The 12247-nt window shown below is 38.0% G+C and overlaps 1 protein-coding gene across 1 annotated transcript in view; it reads left to right on the top strand.

Moving 5' to 3' along the window:
- The window catches only part of timp2a (TIMP metallopeptidase inhibitor 2a), a 16437-nt gene extending 10042 nt beyond the window's left edge, over window positions 1–6395 (top strand). Inside the window, exons 2-5 of the mRNA XM_014007121.1 lie at window positions 1520–1620; window positions 1735–1843; window positions 3734–3858; window positions 5322–6395. Coding sequence (XP_013862575.1) covers window positions 1520–1620; window positions 1735–1843; window positions 3734–3858; window positions 5322–5519 — 533 coding nt within the window. The 3' untranslated portion in view covers window positions 5520–6395. The remainder of the gene's footprint in view (window positions 1–1519; window positions 1621–1734; window positions 1844–3733; window positions 3859–5321) is intronic.
- The last annotated feature ends 5852 nt before the right edge of the window (window positions 6396–12247 follow it).

Raw genomic sequence — 12247 nt, 5'->3', positions numbered from 1 at the left:
CATAAAATGCAGTAACGTAACATATTTCATGCTGAAATGCCTGTATAACAGTTGTACTCTTGTATAAAATACAAAATGTTTAAAGCAAACAAAAATAAACACTTCAGCGAGCTGAAGTGCAGTGATATAAGAGACTTCCTCCATATTTCTGGTTCTGGTAAAAAGTTGCTGTGTTTGCAACATCAGTAAACTTTTCATATTTAGCTTTGTGCAACGTGTTGCAGTTGTGACTTGTATTAAAATACTTCTCGACAGACAGCGAGCAGCCTGCCTTGAAAATCTGTGAAAAGATAGTTTTCCTCCAGTTTTACCTGAAACATGCTATTAGCTATGGCTAAACGTCTTTTCCTCGCTGGTGGAGAAGACAATCATGAGAGGCGGCGTCTGCRTTGGCGGTGCCATCTAGTGGCAAAATTTGTCGTTACAACCGATTCAGCGCCACCGAAACATTTTTACACATTTTTGTAATGTTCTAATTTTCAAAAATGAATGTAGGAGCTGCAGTGAGTGCTTTTATTTTAGTTTAAAAAACATTTTTTAAACTAAAAACACTTTTTTGAAGGGGTCCTCATTGGCGAATCGATTGAAAGTCATCTGGCCCGTGGGTCACCAGTTGCCCATTCAGTTTGACGTATGCAGCACTAGAATTTGGTGTGGTAGTAGCTGAGAGTCTTTCACAATACACACTCCAAGTGCTGCTCATTGTTAGCAAAACATCTCATGAACCACTGGAGGGTTTTTAACGAGACTCAAAAAGTCAACAACATATTAATTCTGGGAGGTTTGAACCTCCATGTTCTCCAAGTCATAAACTGAACTCAAGGGGGTGAGAACGTCAGTGTGTGTTCTCTATTCCTCCTTATTTTATACCCCCCCACTCCTGTTGCTCATATTTTCCATCCTGAATAAATGCTCTAAGCATAGCTGAAGCTTGAAGTCAGTCTGTCGCCAATAAAACACACACACACACAAACCGAGTGAGAAACCCCCTGACCAAGTCGCTGTACAAATTTCAGCTTTCAAGTCATTTTTTTAACCGTAATCCCGATCTTGTGATGGTTTCCTGATTGTGTTTTTGAAGTTTTGCGCTGCAGGTCTGTTCACGCGTCGTACCTCGGGACAGAGGTCGATACTGAAACTCTTTTTGCGCGTGTGTTTCGTGCACATAACTTCAGGGAGGTGTTCGTGTTCTCTGTTATTAGCCTGAGATGCGAATCAGAGGTTTAGGTGATGATTTAGTGGAGGATGTGTTCGCTGCAGTAGGTTTATAATTAGAGGCACTGGGACACGGTGTGGTCGGTGAGACTCAGGCAGGAAGAAGAGAAAGAAAAACTGAATTATTGCTTCTGGTGTGATCTGTTTGTGTAGAYTTTAGGTGTAAATGTTGCAACAATCTATTTTAAATGTAAATTTGGTGTTAAAATGAGTTAAAAAACTAAAACTTTTCTTTATTCTTATGTTTGTTAGATTAAATATAAGGAGTTATGGAGTGAAAATAATTGGTTGTTTGTCTCACTAGTGATTCGTGCAAAGGTGGTGGGAGAGACAGAAGTGGATTCTGGGAATGATATCTATGGGAATCCCATCAAGAGGATCCAATATGACGTCAAACAAATCAAGGTAAATTCACCCTGTAGATTCCAACAAAAGTGTTTTATTTTAAATTAAAAGAAGGGGATTTGAGACACTGAGTCTCTTTTGTTTTAAACTTTTTATTACGTGTTTATATTTCAGATGTTCAAGGGTCCAAACCAGGACATCGAGGCAGTTTTCACTGCTCCGGTGTCGGCCGTCTGTGGCGTGACCCTGGATGCCACTGGCAAGAAAGAGTACCTGATTTCAGGTTTGTGAGACAACTTTTTGGTTTCTTATTTTAAACTAACCTAATGTTATACAACCATTATGACAAATAAATAAGAACAAGTCAGAAAAAAACCACTGAAAGAGCAAAAAATAATAAAGTTCTCATTCAAAATCCTGTATTTCTAATGTTTGAAAAGTGATAAAAAGTCACCAGCAGGTAAGGGTTGGACGAAACCAGGCCAACACACATGAAAGTGGATAAAGACTGGTGAGCACACCGAGGAAGTATCTGTTTATGTTATTCTGGGTAATGACACACCGCTGACTAAACCCCGTGGAGCCTGGTGGGAACCGGTCTGTCCTGGGACACTTCAGCTACTGATTAACTGATTTTTGCATCTGCTTTGCTAATTAAAGCATCCATTTTAACTAATTTGAACTTTAGCATCTTTTTTTTTACTTTTAGCTACAGTTTTGACAAAATTAGCATTGATTTATCTACTTTTAGTTACTGTTTTGCTGCTTTGAGCTGTAGTTTTGCTGATGTTGGCAACTGTTTGGCTAATTTTTGTGCCTGTTTTACTGCATCTTTTGTAGCTAATGTAATCTTTATCATGTACTTTTCTACTTTTTTCTACAGTTCAGACAATGTTTGCACCGGTTTTGCTACTTTTAGTTACTGTGTTGCTACATTTAGCTGTGGTTTGGCTAATATTAGCAACCATTTTGAAAATTTCCGTGCCTGGTTTTGCTAGTTTAAGCCTTTGTTTCGCTAATGTAAGCTTTAGCATCTTTATCCTTTTACTTTTAGCTACAGTATTCAAATATTAACAATGGTTTTGTTATTTTTAATTTAAGATGTTTGGCAATTTAAAGCTTCAGCATCCTTTTTCTACAGCACTGGTTAAGTTAATTGTAGCTGCTATTTTGCTAATTGTTTTGCTAATTTTAGTTTTAATGTTTTTGCTGCTTTAGCGTTAAACACATTTTAATGTTTAGCTAATGTTCGGCTCATTTCAGACTCAATTTTGCTCATGTCAGCCTCTGCTCTGCTTGTTTTATTTTCAATGACTCAGTTCAGGCTTCTTCTGCAAATTCAGCACTCAGCATTTTCACCGAGAATTCAAYTGACAGCAGCTGTTTTTTATAGAAGAAGCTGAAGAAATCTGTCTGCTCTGCACCAAACGCCAGATTATTTTTGCCATTCGGCAAATAAATAATCAGAAACTGGTCTGGAAGGAAATTAATATTGGATAAATATTTACAGAAATGATAACTAGGACACTTTTTTTTTTTTGAGCAAAGCAGAAATTATTATTTTTTTACAGCAGGTTTGACTCATTTGCTGCTGAAACGAATCGAGGCTGCTGCTGTGAATTAAAGCAGCACAAACCGACAGCGCAGCAAGCAGAGGAGACGCAGAGGAACATGAGGTCATTCATGCTCTGGTTTCTCCATCATCACAGACAGAGATGCACCCACAATCACCCCCCACCACCACCCCACTTTAATTACACAGAGTTGTAAGGAGGAACTGCTGAAGCCAGCGGTTCCTTTCGCAGAGGCGAGCAGCGGCAAAGACAGTTAAGACTTTCTGCTGAGGAGGGCATCTTTGGTAAATGATTCGGTTCCCTTTCAGGTCGACGGGTCAAAAGTTGGGAAAGTTGCGGAGAAATGTGAGTCAGACCCGTCTGCAGGCGCAGAGCGGTGAAGATGAAGCAGATCTGTTTTGGCTCGAACACTCCACGGGAACAAGTTGTCTCTGTTGGTGCCTGCAGACATCAGTGTGGAAAATAAGATTTTATCGTGTGCTCCAGTGAATCTTTCATCCGTTTATCTAAAGGGAACGTTCACCGTCTGTCCAGATGTTGCTGCTGTTTTGTCTGAAAGTTCTTGCCCCGCCCCACGTGACCGCTGGCTCTTTTTCTAGGCAAGGCCGAGGCGGGCGGGCGCATGCACGTGACCCTGTGTGATTACATCATGCTCTGGGACTCGCTGAGCGCCACCCAGAAGAAGAGCCTCAGCCAGCGCTACCARATGGGCTGTGACTGCAAGGTAAGGCAGCAGAGGTCCAAACACCTGGGTTTGGTTTGTCCCTCCGGTGTAACAAAACATCAGACACAACAACAGCCCGGATTAGACCGTTTGCATTTCCTGTTAAAATGCAGCGTGAATGCTTTACTGCTGAAAGCTGCTGAAGACAAACTGAAAAAGRGTTAATAGTAAAACTGTTAATGTGAGTTAAATTTGAGCAGCTTTTGCTGCAAGTAGGAAAGCAGAGCAGAAATATAGCTAAAATGATCAGAATATAGTAAATATTTGCAAGAAAGTAGCTTAAAAAGCAGAAAAGAAAGAAATAGCAAGAAACAAGAGGGGGAATTTACAAACAAAATATTAAAAAAATAATAAAGCTGAAATTTAGATGAAAGAAGGTAAAACAAGCAGAAAAATGACTAACGTGACCAACACCTTTTTATTTTGTGACTTTGCTATAAGAAGCTGAAATAATTGCTTTTTTAGTTGAAAAAAGTTGAAATTAGCTGAAAAGCAGCTTAAAATCTGCTAATAGCTGAAAGAAACTGAAGGAGAAAGTTTGTTGAGTTAATAATAATAAAGCACGAAAATGTGAATTTAGCTGAATAAAGCTCAATTTAGCTGAAAAGTGGCTTAAAAAGCTGTAAATAGGAAAAAAAACTGAAGAAGCAGTTTTGCTGAATTAATCAGAATGAAGCAGAAGTGACCACCAAAACATAAATTTAGCTGAAAAAAGCTGAAATTAGCATAAAAAGCTGTAAATAGGAGAAAGAAACTGAAGGAGCAAGTTTGCTGAGTTAATCAGAATAAAGCAGAAGTGACCACCAAAATGTGAATTTAGCTGAAAATAGCCGAAAAGTAGATTAAAAAGCTGTAAAGAGAAAAAAAACTGAAGGAGCAGTTTTGCTGAATTTAGTAGAATAAAGCTGGAATGACCACCAAAACATAAATTTAGCTGATTAAAGTTTAGATTAAAAATATCTGTTAAAAAGTAGCTGAAATGGTAGAAAAACTGAAAGAAGCTGAAAGGAGCCTAAAAATCTTAAATTAACAGAGGTAGAAAGAAACGTAAAAAAGTAGAAAGGAGTGGAAAAATAGCCAAAAATGCTGGAAATAGTTACAATAAGCAACAAAAGAAGCAGAAGTATAAGCTGAAATTAGCACAAATAAGTTAAAAGGCTGAACTAAATAAAAGGTAAAAATTGAAGTAAAGATTTATAAACATTTAAAGGGTTTCATTATTTCTTTTCAATGAGGGGAAAAAAGCCAGAAAAAGCTAAATATCTCAAGTATAAATTGCTGAAATACTAAGTCATTGCTGAAAAGAGCTGAAGGAGCTGAACGTGATACATGAATAGTTGAAACAGAACAAACATTGCGGAACGAGAGACTTGCTRAAACAACCAGATGGAAGTTTCAGACGTTTAGGAAACGAAACAGGAAATGCGACGCTCAGCGACTGGTTGTTTTGCGTGTCTCTGCAGATCGTGCGCTGCCCCTCTCTGCCCTGTGAGATCTCGGCTCCGGAGGAGTGTCTGTGGACGGACCTGATGATCGAGAAGCAGGTGCACGGACGCCAGGCCAACCACTACGCCTGCGTCAAGCGGGCGGACGGCTCCTGCTCCTGGTACCGCGGCGTCGCACCGCCCAAGAAAGAGTTCCTGGACGCCGAGGATCCCTAAAACCGCACGGCCGACCGCGCGCGGCCTGACGCCGATAAATCCAAACACGGCAATTAAAATTTGAAAACAAATAATGTAAAGCTATTGAGACAAAAAAAAAAAAAAGATCTGCTGGTCTGGAAACAACTTTCAGGCCACTTTTCACCTCAAAGTTTAAGATAAAAAAGGTTGCTCTCTGATGCAGCGTTAAATATTATCATGAGACATAGACTGGTCGAGTGATGATGTAACTTCCTCCTGAGGCTGGCGTTAGGAGGCTCAAAATTCTTGCTGAGACGAAGCACTTCCCACCCCACAAAGCTCTAGTTCAAATCTGCGCCCCTGCTTCTACTTTTATTACCTCATTTTTTTTGTCCTTTTTTTTTCCAAAGACAGATATTCTCCATGTTGCCTTTTCTTATAATCACACTAGATGATGCTTTTTATTTTTCATTTTCTTCCCCGTAACTGGTGACGTCTGATGCCCACAACATGCATTCTTTAAAAAGAACATGATTCATCTTGCACCGGCGATGAGACTCGCTGATAGAAATGCACCCACCTCATTTTCCTCCCAAAGTACAAGTACTCGCGTTTAATTGGCTGCAGATACCAGGTGCCGATACAACAAATGCCATTAAACTGCTTACAATTAGACGCCATTCCTGCCCAAAAGTATTGCTAGAAGATTTGAAGAAAAACCAAAACAGTGAGGCAAAGCGCAGACTTCCTGTCACTCGTCACGAGTGGAAAGAGAGCCACTGGGATTAGCTTAGCATTAGCTTAGCACCATTCTCAGATTGTTTGCAGCTGCAACAAATTAAAGTTCCTGTGACATGCATATCCTTTAAATAACAAAAGTCAAAGAAAACATCTTTATATTTAAGAAACTTGGCATAAAACACGTTTTTTTTCCCATTTTGTCCCATAACCGGCATATTTTCTTTTGTATTCGGCTCAACCAAGTGAAACAGGAAGTGACGTCAAAGGGGAACCTTTAAGAAAAGGAACTCCCTGGTCTTTATTTATTAAAACAATATTATTTGAACTCTGACTCAAAATAATCTAAAGAAACAGATTCTTCTCCACGTTGTGTTGTCGGCCATTGTAGCAACTCTCTGTTTACATGCAGACAGTCCCCTTTGACATCACTTCCTGTTACTTCACATGCGAGTACCTCAACAACTGTCCTCAGCGGCGTGATTTTTTTATTTATTTTATTTTTTTGCAATATGTGCTTAATGTTATTTCCCAAAAATAAATTAATATTTATTACAAAAAKTTCATGTCACATGCACTTTAAGCAGCTTGTTAAGCAGCTTTTCAGGCTCGTCGGTGACCTGTGGTGGAAAGCTCTCGCAGTTTCGTTCTCCTCGGAGTGTAGATCGATGGCAACAACCAGCCCAACCAATCATCTTGCAAATAACTTTATGGGCGTAACCACCACCAGCTGATAAAAATAAACAAACAAAAAAAAATCATTTTAAAATTGTATTGGTACTACRGTATCAGAGCTCTTTTATCAGAGTACACATATTGGCTCATCGGTCCRTCCCCACCTTCTGGTTTCAATTTATTTTTTATTTTTTTGTCCTTGTGGTTTTAGCTGAAGCCTCACTGGACCAGTCTATGTRGCTTAAAGATGGTCGCTCTAAATTCAAACCAATCTCTGCCCTTCAGCTCCATCAGGAATCTTCCTCACTTCAAACATTTCAGTCCTCCTGTCCATGTTATGTAGCTGTACAGTACCTATGCATATACTTTTGTTGTTACTTGATAATTATTATTATTATTATTTACTGCCATTAGAGCTAGATTTGCACTTTTTGAGGATGAGGATCCAGAACCTGAATTCTCGGATTTACCATTTTCTCCAAATCCACCTCAGGTGCAGATTTGATTTTTTTTTCTGCTTTGAGGGATTTTGGCGATTTATTAAAAATAAGAATAACGTATTCTTGCTATTTTTGTCCAAACACGTAGAATAACACTTCCTGTGAAAGACGAAGCAGTGGATGTGTGAAAGGTTTGGGGATCTTTTTGCAGATTTAACGTGTGAGAGATGAATCATTTGTGGGATGATACGTCAGCGTCTTTTTCATATCTGTCGGTTGTAAATGCATATTCTCGCTTCAATGTTTAGCTTCGACATTATTAAATGAAAGCTTTATCGCTGTCCTAGAAATCAAGTTACTCCAAGTTTACAGTGCTGTTTTATACACCTCAAGCTACAATAACTAAAAAAAATCTATGTATGATGAAGTATTAGAGGCATAATTTAAAAGTAAACTCTTTCTGTTTTCCTTTACTTTGTATTTTTTAGTGTTCTTATTATAACTGTCACAATTTTAATGTGTTTGTCCACAAATGTTTTTTTTTTCCGTTGTTTATTTCGCCGTCTTGTTTGGAGGGTCCTCGTACGCTGGAGCGACGTGAGCGAGGGAGTGATGGAGGAGTGCAGAGACGTGAGAAGTGTGTACTTTGTGTGAATCGGGGACTCTGCATGTGTTTGATGCTTTGTGTACGTCCGAGCAAAGGACAGAATATTCAGTATTAACTAATAAAAAGACACAAGTTTCAAACGTGATGCACTTTTTGTTTTTTTGTTTGTTTTTTAGTTGAACGCTGCAGAGCGAGCGAAAGTCGTGTGTGTTCTTTGCAAAACAACTTTTTCATAAAGTTTTCATGTGTTTTGATGAAACTTTTGTGCAACTACAAATAAACATTCGGAGTCAACCAAATTCAAGATGGCCGCCAYAGTCAAATGATTGGGCAGAACACAAAAAAATAGCTACAACTCTGTTTTTATGAAATTCAGCCAAAATTTGATGGTAGCTAAGACTGATCCCTAACACACTCTGAGCTCAAACAGATTGCATATTTTGTTATAATGTTAGCATTAACATTAAAAGTTTTTATCAATGCTGTTAGCAAAATTTCTCATGAACCATTGGACAAATTTTATTGAAACTCACCAGAGGGAAGCGTGAATGTTCATCTACAACTGATTAAATTTTGGAGTAAACCAAAAACAATATGGCTGCCACAATCAACCGAATATAAAAAAATGCTAAAATATTGCTAGCTTAGCAAAATTTACTGATATTGAGCTAAAATATGGTGTACTARTAGCTAAGACTGATCCTCAACACGTACTCTGAGCTCAAATAGATTGCACAATATCTTTGCTTCAAATGTTAGCATTAACAGTCATTCTCATAGTTGTTRGTCTGTTAGCAAAATATCTCATGAACCACTAGAAGAATTTTAATGAAACTTTTTGAAAGTAATCATTGGATATACAACTACAGCTGACTAAACTTTGGAATTGACACGAAACAAAATGGCTGCCACAGACAAACGAATGTCGAAAATTAAAAAATGCTAATAGCATAGCAAAATCTACTTATATTGAGCTAAAATTTAGTGTGGTAGAAGCTAAGACTCATCCTCAACACAAACTCTGATTTCAAATGATTKTGCAAGATCTTTGTTTCAAATGTTTGCATTAACTGTTGTTCTCAATGCTGTTAAGTCTGTTAGCAAAATATCTCATGAAACATTGAACAAATTTTAATGAAACTTTCACGACTACCGCTTTGTAGTTTTTCAAAATAAGATGATCTTTGTTTTTCATGAAAGGCAGCGGGTGAAACGCATTCCTTCAAGGAACACTAGGTCACTAATTTTCTTTGCTTCTAGTTGTTAAAAAAGACTTTTCAACCCATATTAAGCATGGCTGAAATGGCCTAAAATCCCCTTCCTATTAGACATCAGTGCAAAAGTTTCATTTTTTAAGCATTCATTTAGTTTGTAAATCTTGTAGGYGTTCATTTAAGACGATTCTTCCCAAACAGAAGCATTGACTGAAGATAAAATCCAACTCAAACTGTTGGGTTTGCCCTTCGTTTGGCTGCTGCTTAATTTCCCACAGAGGGGCAGACGGTTGTGAAAAGCTGAACAGAAATCTATTCTGCAAGAGTAGATGTGGTCATCGAGTCAGAGTGGAAAATATTTCAACAATGTGCAGGCAGGGCCCAGATCGGGCGGTTTTGTCATTTCTGCTCATTCTCCTGTTATAGGATTATAAACCGTCCCCGGTGGGAGGGGAGTTCAGTTTTTCCTACGCTCTGATTCTGAGGTCAGTGCCTCTGTGGGAGGGTGTGAAGTTAGATAAGTGGAGGAGACTTAATGCACAGTTTCCATTACTGTTCTCTGTTCCTGCTTACAGACACTCAGTTTGGACTTTTGTCTTTGTGTTGAAATGCATTGGGTAACAGATAAATCGTACAAATGGTAAAACTCCCAAGAGACATAGAGAAGACAGAACATTGTGTTTCTTTTACAAACTCTTACCCTTTGTGGCAGTTTCTTTGTATCAGCCGCCCCAGTGATGGAGACAGTTTAGGACCGCTCCATATCTGTAATCATTAAATGTCATCTTGTTGTGATCATCAGGTGTGCAGAAGGACAAATGTGCCCACGATGCCACCCAGTGGCCACCTGGAGTCACTACAGTCTTTAAAACTAAATCACTCCTCTGGACAACATGACTATTACAGGTTTTTATTGTTTCTTCTGCGTTAAAATATTTTTATATTAAATCTTACACTCCCAGAGCAGATTTAATGTCTGTTGTGCCATGTTCATGCTAAATTCAGATACTGTTCTACTCATTATAGTTACTGTGTTGCTGATTTGAATATGTGTTTTGCTATTATAGATATGTGTTGGTACTTGCAGCTACTGTTTTGCTGATTTTAGCTAGTATTTTTCTGGATTTATCTACTGTTGGTCAATTTTGTTAATGTTTTGCTAATGAAGTATTAGTTAGCTAGTTTTAAAACTGTTTTGGTACGTTTAGCTACTGTTTTGTTGACTTTTGCTACTGTTTTGCTGATTTTAGCGTCTGTTTTGTGAGTTTTAGATGTATGTCTGTACTTTTAGCTACTGTTTTGCTGATTTCAGCAACACTTTGGCTGATTTTAGCTTCTGTTTTGCTGATTCAAGAGTCTGTTTTGGTAGAAAAAAAATATGCGTTGCTACTTTTAGCTACTGTTTTGCTGATTTCAGTATCTGGTTTAGATATTTTAAATATATGCTGGTACTTTTAGCTGCTGTTTTGCTGATTTGAATATTCGTTTTGGTCATTTCAGATTTGTGATGGTTCCTTTAAGCTTCTGTTTTGCTGATTCCAGGATCTGTTTTGGTAGTTTGAAATATACGTTGCTACTTTGAGCCACTGTTTTGTTGATTTTAACTTCAGTTTTGCTGATTCCAGCAACACTGGCTGATTTTAGCTTCTGTTTTGCTGATTAGAAAATGTTTTTGGTCATTTCAAATATGTGTTGGCTCCTTTTAGCAACTGTTTTGTTGATTTTAGCAGGTTTTGCTTATTTTAGATGCTGTTTAATGTGTTTCACTACTTTTAGTTTTGTCATCTGTTGTGCTAATATAAGATGCTGTTTGTCTAGTTTTATTATTACCATTTGATTTACTAATTGTAATTGCTGTTGTGTTCATATTAGCTTCAGTTTTGCATGTTTTAATTGTTTTTCAGCAGTAAATCAGCACTCAGTATTTGTTTTTCTACTTTTTATTACCAGTTTTTTGCAATCAATCAATCTTTATTCCAGACACAAAAAAGGTCCATAGYAGAAAAAAAAGGTAAAAACAAAATAAGAGAAAGAATAAAAATAAACATGACATATTCACTGAGTAACAAATAATAGTTTTATTTTGAAAGAGCTGGTTCTTCTTGTTTCTCTGTTTTTGGTTTTCTTCCTGTCTGTATTCGTGGAGTTTGTTACCTGTTGTCCCTCACCTTTTCCTTTTTTCTACATCTCTGTATTTGTTTACTCTTTTCAACAGTTTATTATAAGCAGCTCTTTCACTTTTTATTATTTAGTTTGTGTAAAACTCTTTTAGTTTTCATCCGCCCTTTTAGATTCATAGCTGCGTATTTGTCTCTTCCACTCAGCATTTTTAGAGACGACGTTTCCCTTCAACAAAACCTTCTTGGGAGGAGAAAAACCTCCATGCAAAAATGTTAAAGGAATGAAAATGATGTGAAATATTTTCTCTGACCTTAAAGAACCAAAGTTTGTCTCATTCTTGTCCTTCAGCCTGGTTCAAGGCTGGAGACAGACACATGTCTGCTGGCTGAAAATGCTCACGCACCTTTGGATTCAACAGATAATATTCTTTGTTTTTTATATTAACCCTCAAGGCGAAGAGATGATCATGTTTTTTTTTTCATTGTGTGTGAGAAAAGCAACAACAAAAACAACAAAAAAAAAACATTTTTCTCTTATTTTTCTCTCCTCATTTTCAGTTCACTCTGGACACAGTTCATCACAACATTTGACTCAGAGAAGAGGTCGTTTTGTTTTGCGGTCGTGTAAAACTCCCAGCAAACGACTCTTCTTCTCACAATCGGGTGAATTTCGTTTTAAATGACTTCAAGCCGACTTCAATCTGTTGCCAGGGAACTGAGCCCTTTTCTAAAAGAGTCGCAGCTTCCTGCATCAGAGCTGTGGTTCTGGATGTGTGGGGACCATTTCAGAAGGCTCAGTCTGCGTCTGCTCCTGTGCATGAGATTCATCTCAAACTGGAGCTGAGTCAGGACTTAACTGGACCTGAATCAGGACTAAACTGGACCTGAGTCAGGACTTAACTGGACCTGAATCAGGACTTAACTGGACCTGAGTCAGGACTTAACTGGACCTGAATCAGGACTAAACTGGACC

The sequence above is a fragment of the Austrofundulus limnaeus genome, unplaced genomic scaffold, assembly GCF_001266775.1.
Source record: "Austrofundulus limnaeus strain Quisiro unplaced genomic scaffold, Austrofundulus_limnaeus-1.0 Scaffold39, whole genome shotgun sequence".
In the NCBI taxonomy this organism is placed as follows: domain Eukaryota; kingdom Metazoa; phylum Chordata; class Actinopteri; order Cyprinodontiformes; family Rivulidae; genus Austrofundulus; species Austrofundulus limnaeus.
The sequence above is the reverse complement of the archived record's forward strand: the minus strand, read 5'-3'. Positions and strand labels throughout refer to the sequence as shown.